Source organism: Castor canadensis, chromosome 2 (assembly GCF_047511655.1).
Source record: "Castor canadensis chromosome 2, mCasCan1.hap1v2, whole genome shotgun sequence".
NCBI lineage: Eukaryota > Metazoa > Chordata > Mammalia > Rodentia > Castoridae > Castor > Castor canadensis.
The window spans coordinates 96,830,512-96,848,101 of NC_133387.1; the positions used below are offsets into that span (position 1 = coordinate 96,830,512).

The 17,590-nt window shown below is 38.2% G+C and overlaps 1 protein-coding gene across 5 annotated transcripts in view; it reads right to left on the reverse strand.

The window, feature by feature from the left end:
- Positions 1-17,590, reverse strand: part of Amph (amphiphysin) — a 235,512-nt gene that overhangs the window by 27,045 nt on the left and 190,877 nt on the right. For 4 of the 5 annotated variants that reach the window (XM_074065352.1, XM_074065349.1, XM_074065348.1 and 1 more), the window contains exons 13-16: positions 11,813-11,836; positions 9,291-9,314; positions 6,605-6,637; positions 1,871-1,921 (exon numbers count right to left, since the gene is read on the reverse strand). In XM_074065352.1, coding sequence (XP_073921453.1) covers positions 1,871-1,921; positions 6,605-6,637; positions 9,291-9,314; positions 11,813-11,836 — 132 coding nt within the window. Of the gene's footprint in view, positions 1-1,870; positions 1,922-6,592; positions 6,638-8,531; positions 9,024-9,290; positions 9,315-11,812; positions 11,837-17,590 lie in introns of all 5 variants that reach the window. The other variant, XM_074065351.1, reaches the window with a different exon arrangement.

A 17,590-nucleotide genomic window follows, 5' to 3' on the forward strand; every position in this document is an offset into this window, starting at 1 on the left:
AAATGCTAGCTAGTTTTTTAGGTGTCTTACCTATCCTCACCCCTCCCTTGTGTGCTGAAGCTTTTATCATGTGCTCAAAGTCCAATCCCCTTGTTGTGTTTGCCCTTGATCTAATGTCCACATATGAGGGAGAACATACGATTTTTGGTCTTTTGGGCCAGGCTAACCTCACTCAGAATGATGTTCTCCAATTCCATCCATTTACCAGCGAATGATAACATTTCGTTCTTCTTCATGGCTGCATAAAATTCCATTGTGTATAGATACCACATTTTCTTAATCCATTCGTCAGTGGTGGGGCATCTTGGCTGTTTCCATAACTTGGCTATTGTGAATAGTGCCGCAATAAACATGGGTGTGCAGGTGCCTCTGGAGTAACCTGTGTCACAGTCTTTTGGGTATATCCCCAAGAGTTTCGATGTGTACTCAAGGGATCTTCTGTAGAGTCATATAATACAGGCTGAGAGATGTAAAGCTGAATAGCAGCTTTGACCCCCACTTTCCCTCAGTGTAGTCAATGAACCTAATGCTGGGTTGTTTTCCTGCTCCTGGCAAGATCCTGTATAATCACAACTCACTGACAGACATACATTCACTGTGATTTCCTAGTCCCTCACAGAATGAGGAATGTTAGCAGCATTGGCAATGAAGGGCATGACACCCTAAATTCCCCAATGGACAGAAGAAGCATGGTGATGTCTGCTTCCAAGACTACGTATTGAGAGAAGGGAAGGACAAACATGAAAGCTCCTCCAACTAGCTGTGGAGCATGAGGAGGTACCCAATTCTTCCCATCAAACATCACAGTGCTGTAAATAAACTTCACAAATTTAAGTCCTCTATAGTGCAGCAGTGTCAAGCTCATAATGACATCATTCAAGGTCTCTCTGAAAGGAATAGGAGGTCTCAGCGGGCCCCAATCCCCTTGTTGGAGAAACCAGTACCAAACACCCCGTGTAGATAAGATAAGCAATGCGGCAGGGCTCGGTTAGGGCATATAGAATGTGGGGAATGTGAGCGGGAGGTACATGCAAGATGTGAGGTACGCGCAAGATGTGCTCTGCCTGCTTGCCCAATGTTGATAACGAAAATATGCACACCACCGCGGTCTATATAAGATTTCCCCTAAAGAGGCTCAGGGTCGTGTTTTTCCTAACCGGTCCTGCGTGTCCGTGTGGGAGCTCGACCCTGGCTAGCCAGCCCAATAAACTCTGCTTTGTTGATTGCATTCTCGCCTGGCTCTCTGTCTCTCGGGGGAATAGGATTCCGGGTCCTAACATCTCCAGTCAACTTTATTACTAAGTTGCTGCTTAAGAGGATACCCACGATAAGTGCAATGCCAGTCTTACAAGAATCTCCTCTCAAGCCACAGTGATTCTTTCTGCTTCTTACTTCTTCCCTGATATTTTCTCTCCCACGATTTAGGACTCAGAACTCTACTATGCATTCTTTCTTTCTACAACTCACAAAATGAAGGGATGAAATAACAAATGAGGTAGTTCCAACCGCAAGATAAAAAATGCAAGGCTGTATTTTGAAGTATAAATTCTTGAGGCAAATTCATTTTGAACCAAGTAGCCTACATTATAGTCACATGGAAAGATCCATACCTTTTAAAGAGTCACTGTGTTCCACTGAGGTCCCTAACTAGGAGACCTTGGTTTTTGCTAGGATCACTGTGACTTTATGAATGGGAGTAACTGAATTCAAAGTCACACTGAGATTTTAGAGATGCTTTCTTTCCTATTTTCTAGATAAGAGGGAGCTTCAGAAATCACATTCAACTGTAGCCAATCTAGCACAGTCAACTTACTTTCAAACATTTGGTGGTAACTAACAACTTCTCAAAGACACACTGGCATCAACTTACCAGGCTGGAGACCATGCTCTGATCTGCCTGCATTGCAAATAGTGAAGTGTCCTGGGGTTGAAAATGGGAAGAAGACAGAAAACCTTTAAAAAGATACTTAAGTTAGCAGCCATCACTTGCATCACTAAACACATATTAAGTTTTTAGGGTTCCCTCTTAAATCATTAAAAGAAAAAAGTGCAGAGTAAGTGTTAAAAGTTATTCCACATATGAATCTTTGTCAGCAGAACATAACAATAATCATTAAACAGAGGGCGCTGGCTTTGAATACCTGGTCCAAAGCTTCTCTTCTGGATATTGACACAAAATTAGAAGTCTCAGGCTGAGTATGCCCGTTTTAAACTTTTCAAATGATGGGAACGTGATCTCATTGTATTACCTAAATGTGTGTAATTTTTCTGAGCTACATGTTAAAAAATTATAAAATATCCTCATTCACCCAAAAACTCCAGATGGAATTAAGCTAAAGGAGAAGCTATTGATCTCTAATTACACTGGTAGCCAAATTCTGATTCCCAGATGGAGACCAAATAGTCCTTCCTGGAAAATCTAAGCAGGTTAAGAAGAAAAAGAATGCCTGAAGAATCTGAAATCAGAGGCTCCCTAACAGAAAAGAGAGCCAGTGACTTTTGGTAAAAGATGATGGATTGAACGTATGTCATTACCTCTGCTACCTCCAGAAGTCAAACTAAACAATACAAAGGGGAATTTTTTAGAGGCATAAACCTACAAGGATGAAAGAATTGAGAAAAAAGGCAATGTAAAAGGATTTGAAACTAGAAAGCAGATGAATGAGCTATAAGTAACTTGGTTACAAATAACCTGTATCTGAAGCTGATGATAGAAGAGCCAAGAATCAATCCAATTCATTGCTCAGATCTCCTAATGGGTCAAGAATCAGAAGCTTGGGTAACCATGGGAAATAGGAGGTAAGGGATGCTGATGACAGGGGAACAGGTTGAAAGTTGATTAAAAAGTAAATAGACTAAAGGATATTCTCACTTATTCTGAAAACCAACCAATGTCCCTTCCTACCCAGCAGAACACTTGAGATTAATTCTACAAAGGCTGAAACCCTGGGGCTATGGGCTACAGGACATACAGGCAAATCAGGAACTAGAAGGATAAAGTGAGTATTTACATATTAAGTGTTGAAAACATGTTCTCCCATAAACACACGCGCACACCTTCTAGGTCACCTCCTTCATAGGCCAGCCAGGCTTCTACTCCTCAGACAGGAGACCACAGGAGTCTTCCTTAAGGACTCTGACTTAGCCCAAGCAAAATGTCTAAAAAAAATCTGATATCAGAAGTTCCCCATTAGAAGTGAGCTGGAAATTCTATAATGATGCAAAAAGTTAATGAGGTCCACCTAACTATACATATTTCCAGTCAGATTTTAACATCCTACTTTTAAAAATGAATATTCAGCCAAGACTACCAAACACTGAGAAAAGTACCACTATGAAAGGGAGAAACTGAATATTAAAAACTATAAGTAGAATAAGAAAAGACTAAATACTGTCAAAAATAATTATTAACACCCTAAGAGATATAATGGAAGATGCTGTATTCATGACCCCAGAAGAGGATGCTATTTGAAAAAAAAATGCAGAAATAAAAAGAGCTCTTAGAAACTGAAAAACCTGTAGCAATGAAAAAGTTGGAAAAGATAGAAAGCGGAGAGAGTGGAGAAACATGACAGAGAAAAGGAAACAGCAAAAAAAAATAATTAGACTCGCCTACAATGCCAGCATATGAAAAAGAGAAGCCGAGAAGCCTCAGAGAATGACAGATAAGGAAAACAAAAGAGAGAAATCACTGCTGAAATAATAACAATTTAAAAGTATTACTTATGCTTACTTTTTGGTTTGATTTGCTTATTTTTAATGCTGCTTCTTGATTCTAAAGGCTTATGTATTGACCCTGTCTCTGGAAGGTGAAGACAGTGTTTGACACCCCTACCCTCCAAGTCTACCCCTCTTCTTCTTCCTGCCTGTCCTCTGATAGAGTCTCATTATGCCCATCTAATCCATCTGTGGAAATATTTTAATGACATCAATGTTATCAGCAGACAAGTTCTGAAGTTATGTTTCATTTCATGTCAACTCTGTTTTCCTTTCAATAATAATTGTTGATCTTGTTTGCTTGTCCATTGGTTGGTGTACTTAGTTTTCTAGGTATGTTCTTATCACCTGGTCAACCACATATGCTGTACTTATATAAACCTTTCTTCATTTTGATGAAAATATTGGCTATTCAAGTAGTTTCATCTTCTTGAAGAAATTGCTCATTTGTCCTGGGCTGCTGAAGTTGGAACAGAACTGTGTGCTCCATGACATAAAGTTTTAGATGAACAGGACATAATCTAATAGGTGAAAAAAAGACTCAGGTTATACCCCATCACTGTAAAATTACAGAAACATCAAGTTTAAAAGAGGATCTATAAAGTTATAGAAAGAAAGTGAGAAAGAAAAAGAAGGTAAGAGAGACACAGAGAAAGAAAGTCAGAGACAGAAACAAAGTTACTTCAAAAATATCAAATGTCTTAATGGGTTTCTCAAAAGCAATATAAAGAATTAAAATTGAGATGAGCAATGACTTTAAAATTCTAGAGACATGGTGGCATTGGCCTGTAAGTCTAGTTACTTGGGAGGCAGAGATGAGAGGATCACAGTTTGAGGTCAGCCTGGACAAAAAGTTGGTGTGACTCTATCTCAACAAACAATCAGGGTGTGGTGCTTCATACTTGTAATCCCAACTATGCAGGAAGTGTATGTAGGACAATCATGGTCTGAGGGCAGCCTTGGGGAAAAACGTGAGATCCTATCTGAAAAATAACTAAAGCAAAAAGGGTTGGTAGAACACCTGCCTAGCAAGCACAAGGCCCTGAGGTCAAACCCCAGAAAAAACAATTCTCTGGGAAAATGATCTATAACTTGTAATGCAATGTCCAAATCAATAGTCCTTCATGCATACAGGACAAAAGACACGCCACAAAGATGGGTAATGTCACAAATATACTTCCTATGCACATTTTCCTCAGTTAGGTCCTGGAGGATGAGCTCCATCCAAATGAGGGATTAAATCACAAAGAAGGATGGTTTGCATGCAGAATGCAGTGGTTGTACAGCAGGAGGGGTGACAACAAGTCGCTGGGTATCTACCACAGGGCAAACGTAAACCATAGTCACGGAGCACACAGTTCTGACAGTAGCAGCCCAGGATAGATAGGCAATTTGTTCAAGAAGATGAAACTGCTGGAATAGCTAATATGTTCATCAAAATGAGGAAAAATTTACATGACTACAGGGTATGGGACTGACTAGGTGATAAGAACCTAGAAAACTAAATAAACCAACCAACAGATAGGCAAACAAGATCCACAATTTTTATGGAGAGGAAAAAAAGAGCTGACATGAAAAGGATACATAAACTTCAAGACTTGTCTGCTGATAGCATTTATATCATTAAAATATTTCCACAGCTGGGTAGATGGGTTTTATGGAACTCTGTCAGAGGACAGCAGACAGAAGAAGAAGGGTGAACTGGAAGGTAAGGGTAGCAAACACTGTCTTCATCTTCCAGAGACAAGGTCAGTAGATAATCCTTCAGAATCAAGAAGTAGCCTTAACAATAACCCATACACACATGGGTGAAACTAGAGAATGTGTTAAAAGACATGAAAATATCTACCTCTAAGAAACAGAAAATGGGGGGAGTATGATGGTCTGAAGTTTTAAAATTAAAGCCCTTGTTATTTTACAAACCATTAAATATCTCTGATAGAAATACAAATTTGAAAAAAAATGAGTAAAAGATCACTATGTCAAGCTTCCAAGAGTTTTCTGCAGCTGGAAAAGATGCATTGTTCTTTATCTTCGTGATTGTGTGTTCTGTGCTTATGGTTTTGTCTTTTTTATAAGTAACAGGGGAAAAGGATAAAACTTGTAAATAAAGAATTCTATTTGTGAATATATTGTAAATATTTATTTAGAGAATTCTAAAAGCTAAAATTATTAGAAACTGTGCATGCTGACACAAAGCATTCATCATGAACAAGCCTCTGGTTGAGATCTCCTGTAAAGACATTGTCAGACTGAATGGAGGAGCTGGATAGCCATGTAGCCTACCTTTCACATGAGTTAAACCTGTCTGTCTATTGGGACACACACAGTGAATGGGACCATCTTGTGGTTCCTTCTTTTCACACCACCAAGGAAAACACCGCCATAGTAGACGGAGCCCATATATAGTTTATGACCTCCAATGGCTCCTTTCTGGAGAACTGCGGAAGGGTAAGGCTCTGTATATGGAAACTGAATCTTTAGAAGAAGGATCCTAAAAATCTCTCAGTATTTTCTAAAGATCCATTCACCCCTTTTGCAACAGCTGAATATGGAGAATCTCTCAGATCAGGACAACTTCTAATAACTAATATAGAAATCAGCAGAAAGTATAAGTCCATGATAGCTAAGACCATTCATAAAAACTAGCTGAATTTATATGTGCTAGGTTGCTGGGTAAGTGGCCTGTGTGCATATCTCATTTAATCATCACAACAATCCTACAATGTTGCTACTATTCTGTTTCCATTACTTAATTTGTAAATACTGGGGTCAAATTTTGTACTGACACTCTTAATCATTATTCTAGACAAGTGGTACAAGATTTGTATTAAAAAAACTTCAGTATTCTCTGCAGAGGGATCTTGCTAGAAACTTGATTCCTTACCTGTGTGAACCCATTAAATGAACCACCAGAAGCCTGAACAGAAATAGAAAAGATTGTATTATTTTCTCCATCATGTGTATAGGATTAGTGAATATCCATTAGACAAGATTGGAGAGTAATGACTACTATAAATTTTTAAATAATACAAAAGGGTACTGTGGATGGAAGGGCTTAGGAAATGTAAAAGGCCATGCTGTATTATTTTAAATAGGCTGACAAGAAATCAAAGATTAATTTTACAGTTATTACTGGTAAATGGCTCAATGCTAACTGAAAATCTACTTGCTTTGTCTTTTTTTGGTGGCAGTCAGACTTGAACTCAGGCGCTCACAATTGCTAGCTGGGTGCTCTACCACTTGACCCACTTGGCCAGCACCCAACTTTCTCAATAAGGAGAGAATGGATGATTCCTAAGAAGAGCCATAGGGACTTAACAACTTATGAAAATGAAAGTAGAAGGGATAAATTTAGAATGTGAAATGGTGAGATGACTATAATACTAAACACAATTACTCAGATTGTGTAGAATATTTTTTGTCAACCTATTTGTGTTTTGTTTGCACATACTTCAAGAGGTACATAACAATCTGTTCAAGGAGATCAAAGGATGGATAGTGAAGAAGGTGAGAGATATTAGGAAAAACAGAACCCACAGAAGTCTTCTGCTAGTCTATGCTACATACTGGGGAAAGTACCTCGTCTTTATCAGCCTCTATTCCTTGATACAAAAGTCCATATCTCTGGTTAGAAATTTCATCTTCAGATAATTCTGAGTTGTTGATGTCATTGTCTCAGGAACTATCAGAACTCTCAGTATTCCAGGAAGTTCCCAGAACCAATGGTCTAGCTATCTCCTGGCTTTGTTCTAAGTAGTTAGCATGGTTTGTTCCCCACATGCACGTGCTATGGAGTCCATCTGCAGTCCTTTCTTACTTTCAACTATATCTAAGTGTTCCCAGCAATTTTCTAAACCTTCCATATCTCTGAGAGGCCAGTTGTTGTTAGAATCTAGCCAATCGGCAAAACCACTTGGTTGGCCATCTGGTATACCAGAGAATCCTGATACATCTGTATTATTCACTGCTAAATTCAAGCTCAGCTGCCAGATTTGAACTGGATCTGTTTCCCAAGAGGCTGTCCTTGCAATTCTTGGCAAGTCAATGGTATGACTGCAGTTCCCAGTTGCTGCACTTTCAGACCCCACTAGGAGTGACTCTTCTCCCTTACATGAACACTGATCTCTTCTGGTTGCATTAGTTTCCAGAGAATAATTAAGGTCTGTCCTAGACTGATCTTCTACTGCATATTTCATTGATAAAATGACTGCCTGGTTTTTATTTTCATCCTGTACATGAGCATTTGACACAATGCCACACCGAATTTCTTCAGCATCTGCATTACCCTGTGCTGGGTGACATATTATAGCATGACTAACAGGGTCTATTACATTATTCTTTACATCTTTTCCAGATAAATTCCATTCTCCAGACAGACATCTTTAATAATAGATACGGAGTTGCTGTGGAGAAGTGGAATCAAGATATCTACATAATTGGTAGATTTAGGTACAGAGCCTTCTACATTTTTATTATTACTGATTGGTATTTGAATCCCATCATGTAGCCCTTGCCTTCTGTCTGTCAATTCATCTGCTGTATTGAGTATTTCCATGTCTTTTTCTAAGGTCAGCTTCCTCAAAATAATTTTCATAGGTTTCAATACTTTCCTTATACCTCTTTCTTAGATGTTCCCTAGTTTCCATTTCATTAATTTTGCAGGTCTCCTGTTCTTGCTCTGCTATTGTTTGGAGATCTAATGCCCTGTCTCTTATATTTTCAGATACTTTATCTTCAAACTCCTCAGTACTTTCTAATGCCTTGATATCAACAGCTCTAGTGTCTACCTTTTGACATGTCTCCACACCTGCCCACACAGAATCTTCTGTCTTCTGCTTCTCTTCATCTGACTGTTTGGTATCTTCATGGCCTTCTTTGAGCAGGCCATCTGTTTCCATGGCTGCCATCTCTGAGTCAAGTGATTCATATGGCTGATACAGCTCCATGCATGCATCAATGGCAACTTCAGTCCCAGACATGGGCTTTGGGAACAGCTGTTCATTTCCAAATGCAGGGTCTGGCCCCAGGACATGCTCACCCTGTTCAGCTACAGTGGACCAGTCAGCAGAAGAGAATATTCCAGTGGAAAACTGCATGTCTTGCTCTGCTTCAGAGAGACATGCAAAGTCTTCTTGAGACCCACTTGGGGTAATTTCCTGGCTGACACTGTCTGTACTAGCATCAAAGCCCCAAGTAAATGCACCTATATCTGTGTAAGATCTTTGAATTTCTTCGGCCGACCCACTGTCTGGAGTCTCCTCCATGATCAGGTTACACAGAGAAAGACTTTTTGACGAGTCAGTCTTTAAAGAATGCAGAAGAGCAAAGAAAAAAAAAACATAAGATGAAACACACCATGATAAGATTTGATGAGAAACACAAAGCTGTTCAGTAGGGTAGCACCAGTTAAACAAAACTACAAAATGTTAAAATTAATTGGCTTAGGGTTAAATCTATGACTAGCAATGCCATTGGTAAAAAGTTCATTCTATAAAACAAACAAACAAACAAAAACCAAGCATGTACATTAAATATTTTAAAAATCCAGAATTTTCTGGATATTGACCTACCGGTTGTGCCAAATCAGTGCTTGTCTGTGTGGGTTTAAAAACAGAATAATTATAAGACAAGGAAAGAAAGTTCACTAGCAGATTAAAATCTTACACTATTCAGAGAAAATATTCTGTTGATGCATCAACAGGAATGTTTTATGCTTAATATACAATTTTTGCTTTAGTAGACTCTGAAATGCAAATGCTTATTCAAATAAATAAGCAAGTCTGAGAATACTAAAATGAGATCAAGCATTAGAGGTGAAGAAATTACATAATACCATATACTCCCCTAAACTCTTCCTTCGCTGGGTTCTGCCTTTGAGGTGGGTGTTTAGATATGGAATGATCTGCTATTAACCATTCTAATAGCCTTAAGAATTCTTTTGACTTTCTTCCCTCAACCTAGAAGTCATTTTCTGTGTATAAGCAAAAACCCAAGAGTAATTGAGAGGATTAAGAACAGTAAGCAATTATGTCTAGAAAGCCATCATTTTGCATTCTTTACTTTTTGTCTAAGAATTTTTTAAAATTGGGATATATCCACTGTACAGGAGGGATTCATTGTGACAAATCGGCTTATATTGTACATTGGTTAGATCACCCCCACTGCTTTCTCCCTCAACCCCTCCCTGACCCACTTAAAGCAATTGCAAGAGGCCTCTTTGCTTATTTCATATAAGTATATGAAATCCATCAACCATACACCCTCACCTTAATGTCCTTTATTCACTCTCCTTCCTCCTACAAGTAACCCCCCACACACATACACTGCACATATTTTATAGTCCTATCTTTCATTATTACTATTTAAGCCAATGTTCAAAGGAGTTTCTCAATGTATCCCCACTGTGAGTGTATTTTACTTTGGTCCATTCAACTCCTTCCATTACTTTCCTTACCCTTTTACCTACCACCACCCCTTTTCAACAGCTTTCAATACATATCTTTATATTCTCTACCTTCACAGATGTTCTGTTTTACAGTATCACTGATGCTCTATCATTCTCTTTTCCTTTCCCTCCTTCCCCAAGTTCCATAGAGTAGTTCCACTTTTACAAACATGTTTTACATATGAGTTTCTAAGTGATCATGTTTGTTTTGGTATATATGTTTATCTTTTTGCTATTGTTACTATTCCTAGCAAGTTTGTCCTCTGAAACAATCAAATGCTCCTTCTAGATGATATCTTCACCCATACCATACCCTTTCTAGCTAAAGATATAAAATCCAAGAATAACAAAAAATAGCATTATTCCTTTAATCACAAGGAAAAGTAACACAGAGTTGAGGTTATAATTAAAATATCCTGAATTCCAATCCATCCATCCATCCTTGTTTGTGATTATACGGTAAAAACAACTCACTATAAAAGATACAACTTAATCATGGATGGTTTCAAACAACAGTACTAGGTTTTCTCTTGAAAGGCTCTCTTTATGCTACAAGGATCCTGAAGAATGAAATGTAGGAGTCTTCACTTCCATTTCCTGCATGGGGAATGAGAAATGTTTCTCTTTTTTTCCCCACTTCTCCATACTTTCTCCTGTTATACTAAAATAAATTCTTGCTAAAACTTCAAGGAAAAAAAAAAGAACGAACTATAAACCTGCTTTTGCAGATGGGAAGGAGATCATTGTCATCCTTTTGATTTTAGGGGGAGAAAGTAATAATATCACTTCAGAAGACGGAGCCCACAAATAGCTAGATATATCTACTGTTATACCACTATCTCACTAAAAAAGAAGAAAACATGAAATTCAAGCTATTCTTAAGATCACAGGACTAGCACTTTTCTAGGACAAAGGCCCTACTAAGCGGTATCAGGTTTGGCACAAGTGCTACCAGTCTCCTAGTTACACAGTGCTGATGAAGCACCACAAAGCTCTCTTCATATCTCTTTGCCAACTCTAAATTCTGGAAATACTCATTAGATTAGCAGAATAAATAACATTAGTAATAAATAATATCTACCTTTTATTGATACGTAATATACATTGAGCTAAATACTCTACAAGTAGTGTATTAAATCCTCACACAACTCTCTGGGGTAGGTATCACTACCTTTATTCTACAAATGTGAGGCTTACAGAGTTTTAGAAATTGCTCAAAGTCACAAAATTATTAGTCCAAGGCTGTGTGGCTCTAAAGTTCAAATTGTTATTAATCAAGCCTCATTGAATATAGTAATGAAAAAATAGTTGCCATCACCTTCCATTTTGTCACCCACACTTGTTTATATTTTACTGTAAAGCAACCATATATGTGTGTGCAGCTCATCTTGTCACCAATCTTCACAGGAAGAAGCAAAGAGGCACAATGTCACGTTCTTGGTCACCAGTCATCCAGAAATCTGGGCCACTGACATACTTTTCTTTACCGGGATTGCCAGGTTGTGGATATGTACAGAACCTTTGGGTTCTGTTCTAGGAGAATACATTATCATCAAATGTATGGTTCTTCTCACAAGTGAGATAAAATATAAGACTTACAAATTTTTACAAATCAAGGTACATAAAAAGTGTTATTAGAGGTCGTACCGTCCATAAGTCCCAGGGCAATGTCTGAAAGAAACAAACAAAAATGTTGTTAGTATATAAATTCCAAGCATGTAAAAAATGCATAAGTGATGATAAATACAAAGAGGCAAAGAAAACTTCTTGAAATCATAAACCTTGTTAAGCATTCATTACAGCACTATTCCATAAAACTTCTCACTGGTGATGGAAATGTTCCATTTCTATGTTATCCTGTATGGTAGACTATAATCTCTAGTCACATGTGGACATTGGGAACCTGAAATGTGCTAGTCAAAGAGCACCAAAAATTCAATTTTGCAGAATTTTACTTAAGTTTAAATAGCTGCATGTGGCTAGTGGATAACATGGCAGCTAGCACAGGTCTAACCAATCTGCCTTTTGCTCTGTAAGTGGCAAACTATATCATATAAAGATATATCTGATATATGATGAATGAGGTCACTGTAATACACACATCATTTAAGTAAAAAGGTATCCAGATGTTGGAGTTTATCACATCACTGAGGAAATACAAATTCTAATCATGTGAGTGCCCATCGTCACATGCAGGAGCCTACATTATGACCAGTTTGATGGTAAATGAATCCCAGAGAAGTAGTTCTTTAATATGCTAAGTTAGATAACACACAGTTAAATTAATTGGTACTCATGCACAATAGCAGGATGCCCTCTATGACATATGAATGAATTACACTTACTACTGGGATTTTAATTATAAAGGTTACTGACCCTGAAGAATGAATCCAGGTGGTTCAAGTGACTTCCAATGTTGGTGGGGATGGTGGGGGAGACCTTTCTTTCTTAGACTGAGAATTGCTGCTGAAGTCACATCCTTTTATGTACATGTTTTTGTGACAGATCTGTGTTTGCCCACTTGTTTTTAATCATTAAATGTGAACACCAAGGAGGAAAGTTAAGAAAAAGTTCCAATAAAGAAATCTAGGCAAACTAGGAGCACAGATCAAATGGTAGAGTGGTTGCCTAGCCAGCACCAAGCACTGAGTTCCAACCCCAGTACCAAAAAAGAAAGAGAGAAATAAATAAATACATAGGTAGGCAGATAGATAGATAGATAGATAGATAGATAGATAGATAGATAGATAGATAAATCTAGGTGAGCGCCTCTAGCCAAAATTGCATAAAAATCAATCAAGAATGGAGATTTGAACAGTACCAAGATCAAAAGGTCACGAGGTCTTCAAAAACCAAGGAAGAAGTCCTAATAGTACAATGCTATAAAAGATGTTAAAGCAAAAATGAATGCAAGCAAGTACAGAAAATACGAGTCTCTTCCTAAAGTCGAAGACAAGTTCATTGGTTATGTGAGACTTTCTTCCAGATGACTGATCAGGAAGCCATTAACAATCTGTCAGTAGAGGGATCTTTTTAAGAAAATGGTTTAAACAGACTGTTAAAAATGCCATCTTGCTTCATTTCTATGACTGTTGATATCTGGCCATCCTTTTTATAATCCAGGTTCTCTAGGTTCTACAAGTAGGAATACATTGTCCAAAATACCTGTTTAGATTTTAAACACAGAACTCCACCCTTTGCTTGCTTTTAAGTACGTAAGGAATATTATGTAAGGTTATTTAAACAGTGGTGGTCAGATATGGGAATGGTGAGGAGACAAAAATATATATGTGGAATAAACTCAGTATTTTAATAAAGTATAAAGCAGAAAAGAATGTGAACAGCAAACTAGGGAGCCTGGCATTTCCACTTTAAATTGTGACAGTTTCCAGAGGAGAACATCAATGTCCCATTTGAATTCTCCACTTTAGAAAGTGGGCCTTGTGGTTCTGACTGATGAGCCCCACTTGGTCTGGGCCCATCCTAACTGCACTGAGCTGCCCACCCAGCATCTCTGTGCTGCTTGGTTTATCACTTGCTTAGCACCTTCTCATAAAACTCAGGACAGTTCAGTGGTTCCGTGGAAAGCCACATTTTTTGTATGTGGCCTCCTTCTGCATCTAATATGCCTTTTCTGATTAGCCAGATGGTTTCTGTTTCCTTATTCCACAGACCTTTAACAAATACCAGATAATAAAACTACTGCAAATTTCTGCATAAATGCAGACAGCACCAGAAATTTCTTCAAAGGAAGGTGTCAATGAGAAACATCAGGTTTACTACCCTCCTCAGGATTATGAAAGGATGTCAGCTCACATGGACACTGTGGGGATCACAAGATCAGGTGTTCTGCTGGCAGCAAGCATGTCAGCTGATAATAAGCGGTCAGTGTTGGGTAAAGAAGACCATTGTGAGTGAAGTGGAAAACTGGCTGCAGAATCTATTATCTTTGTGCTGTCTGTCCCTCTGCCTCAGACATTTTCCTTAGCAAAAGAGGAGAGAGTAGAGGTACTACTCTGTGGAGAGGTGACTCATTTATGGCCTACAGGAGGCAATAGGAATTTATTACTTGTTCTGGAGGGATGACTGGGGACACAAAGCTTGCTCTAACTGCTCTAATGTGCTTCCTTCAGTACGAAGACTTTTGAAGACATCATCAAAATTACTTTTGGTTTATTTTTTGTTTTTTAATTCTGAAAGAATCCATTAAACCAAGTGCAGTGGCACACATTATAGTCCCAGCTACTCTGGAAGCTGAGGCTGGAAGATCACTTGAGCAGCATAGTGAGAACCCACATTGAAAAAAATGAATAATTTAATCTTAACTCCACACAAAGTTCCATGATTTATGGATTCTTTTAAACATGACTTGATATAGAAGACATTTTTCTCCTGATTCAAATTTGCACACAGAAATGGTGTGGACTCTCAGCCACTCATTGCCTTCTGCCATGAAAGTAATAAACTGTACAGAGTAAGGCAGAGGGAGTTCCATGGATACTGCTCTCTGTCTCTATAGTGACAAAACTCTGAGAAGGGAATATACTGAATTATGTGGACATCCATTGTCCACTCTTCTTAGCTACCAAGGCATAACTTTCTTACAGTTACTTTCACATCTCCTAAAATCTGGTTAACAGAACATTCCAATGAATGGTAAGGAAAATTTCATTAAAACAAATTTCTAAAGTCAAACACACCTTGGAAAATATAAGTTAAACAATCTGAACAGTTTTTTTTTTTAAATAATTGTATGACTTCTCAGAGTCCTTAGTAGTCTAACGCATATGTGACTCTACTAGGAGGGAGTTAACAATTTCCTCAACCATTTGTCTAGAAGACCAATTTTTTGCAAAGCACTTGTAAGCTAGTGACTGGCCTACTTAATTCCTCTACCTATTGACATATTTGACTTTTATTGTCTTATTTTATGACAAGGAGTCCTTCAGAAACATAATCACAGTCTAGAACAAAGCATATTAGAGAGAACACTTATTTACTGAGGTTCATATTGAGTGATTCTCCCTGTCCCCAGTGGTTTACTATAAATGAGGAAGAAGACTTCAAGACCAGGAAATTGAACAAGGTCACAATACCTAAATGGAGTTTCACTATATACTTTCATTAATTAATTTGCAGCAAATTCTAGTTTGGATTTGCCCAAATTCAAATGTAAGCCACTAGGAACATCAAAACTACTGATATAAACTTTGAATCAACTTCCTCTCACTACCATAGACAATTGTAAACTAACTATATTCCAGAAAAACCAGTAGAGCAGCTACCACTGGTATCCCTCTGACAGGGAATCTTATTGCAATAACTATTGGAGGGGAGAGAAGCTGAGAGTGAAGAAGTGATGAACAAGAATAAGCATGGGTAAGCAGGGGCAGCTGTGAAGTCAGGATCACAAAAGGGGAGTTTCTAAAAGGTAAAAGATGAGCACAATGCCTGCAAGTTCTGAACAATCAAGACTGCAAAACATGTCTGTTGGGGCACAATTTCATGGCTATTTCAAATATGCCTTCACTTGCAAACTATGAGAAAGAAAATTAGAGAAAATGAGAAGAAGAATAAACAAGGCCAAAACAAAGAGCCTTATTTAGGGAGGTCATAAAATGTATCATCCAAATCTGGACACATTTGAAAATAAATAGGGCACTGTTAATTACTCTGCAAGAGGTGATTCTTTGGCTATCATCAAGAACACAAACAACAACAAATGTTGGCAAGGATGAGGTGGGGGGAAGGAACCCTCTTACACTGCTGTGAGGATATAAATTAGTACAGCCACTATGGAAAACAGTACGGAGGCTCCTTAAAAAACTAAACGTAGATCTGCCACATGAGCCAGCAATCCCACTCCTAGGGATATACCCAAAAGAATGCAACACAGGTTACAATAAAGATACTTGCACACCCATGTTTATTGTAGCATTATTCACATTAGCTAAGCTGTGGACACAGCCAAGATGTCCCACTACTGATGAATGGATTAAGAAAATGTAGTATTTATTCAGCCATAAAGAAGAACAAAATTTTGTCATTTGCAGGTATATGGATGAAATAGAACACATTTTAAGTTAAGTTAGCCAGGTTCAGAAAGTCAAAGGTCACATATTTCTCTCATAAGTAGAATACAGGCCCACTACAAATACAAGCAACATTACGAAAAACAGGTCACACTAAGGAGAGGTCACTAGTGGGAGAGGGAGGATAAAAGAAGGAAGTTAACAAGGTGAATATGGTTGATGTACCTTCTATACAAGAATTTTTAAACCTGTTGAAATCATCATAAGAAGGAGACTAAGGCAGAAAGGAGAAAAATAGAAGGATGAACCAATTTTGGTTATAATACATATATATATATATATATATATATATATGGAAATTTTGGGTCTGGAGACCTAACGCAGATGAGTGAGTATCCCATTCCCCATGGAGAGCAATATCATTTTTGCATGCTGAGGAGGTGGAGGCCTGCATTCCTGCATCCTAAAGGAGAGATACACATCTGCCACAGGGCTGATGAGCAAAATGCTCTCAAGATTGTTTCCCCACCCCCAATAAAGGTGCAAACTAAACTAGTTCACCTAAGAAAAACCACAAATCCACAGCCAATGAGAAAAACCCACCTAACCCAGAGTTAAAACGTCCATAAAAGCTCCAGCCTTCACCTTAGCAGCGAGCTACTGGCTTCCAGGTTTTCCTGTGCTTCTCTAGCTGTAGCCTTTCCTTTCTCTCTAATAAATCCTACTTTCTATACTGGCTTTGGCTCATTATTCAGCTGCCTCACAAGCCAGTTCTCTGGCCTATGAAGATAAGGACCCTTGACACCAGCCCACAACACTTTGACACTGGCACATAACAGAAATGTCATAAGGAAACTCCCTGTATACTATCTTAAACAAACAAAAGTGTCTTTTTTTCAAAAAACAGAGGATAGGAAGGTAAAACTGGCGCCGGTAGAAAGGGGGAGGGTATATGCAAAGGGTGTAGAAGGGTGAATATGGCAGAGCTATTATGAACTCACATATGTAAATGGAAAGATGATATCTGCTGAAACTATTCCAGGAATGGTGGGGGGAGAGGGTAAAGGAGAATGATGGGGAGGTTGAATTGAACTATGATATATTGTAAGAACTTTGGTAAATATCACAAAGTACCCCGAGTACAACAATAATGAGAAAGAAACAAAGAAAGAAAGAAGTGATTCCTGAGAAACAGGAATATATGTTTATGCCAGCTCTGTGGGAAGAGACAGCTAATGGAATGGGGGAGGTTAGAATAACTGATATTGATAAAGTCTTCTTCCTACTCCTCCTTCTTATTAGGAAATATTTTTCAACCAAAATAACAGGTAATACTCATTTGAAAAGGATAGGGATCATTGTTTACCTTACTGAACTTATTAAGATTCAGAAA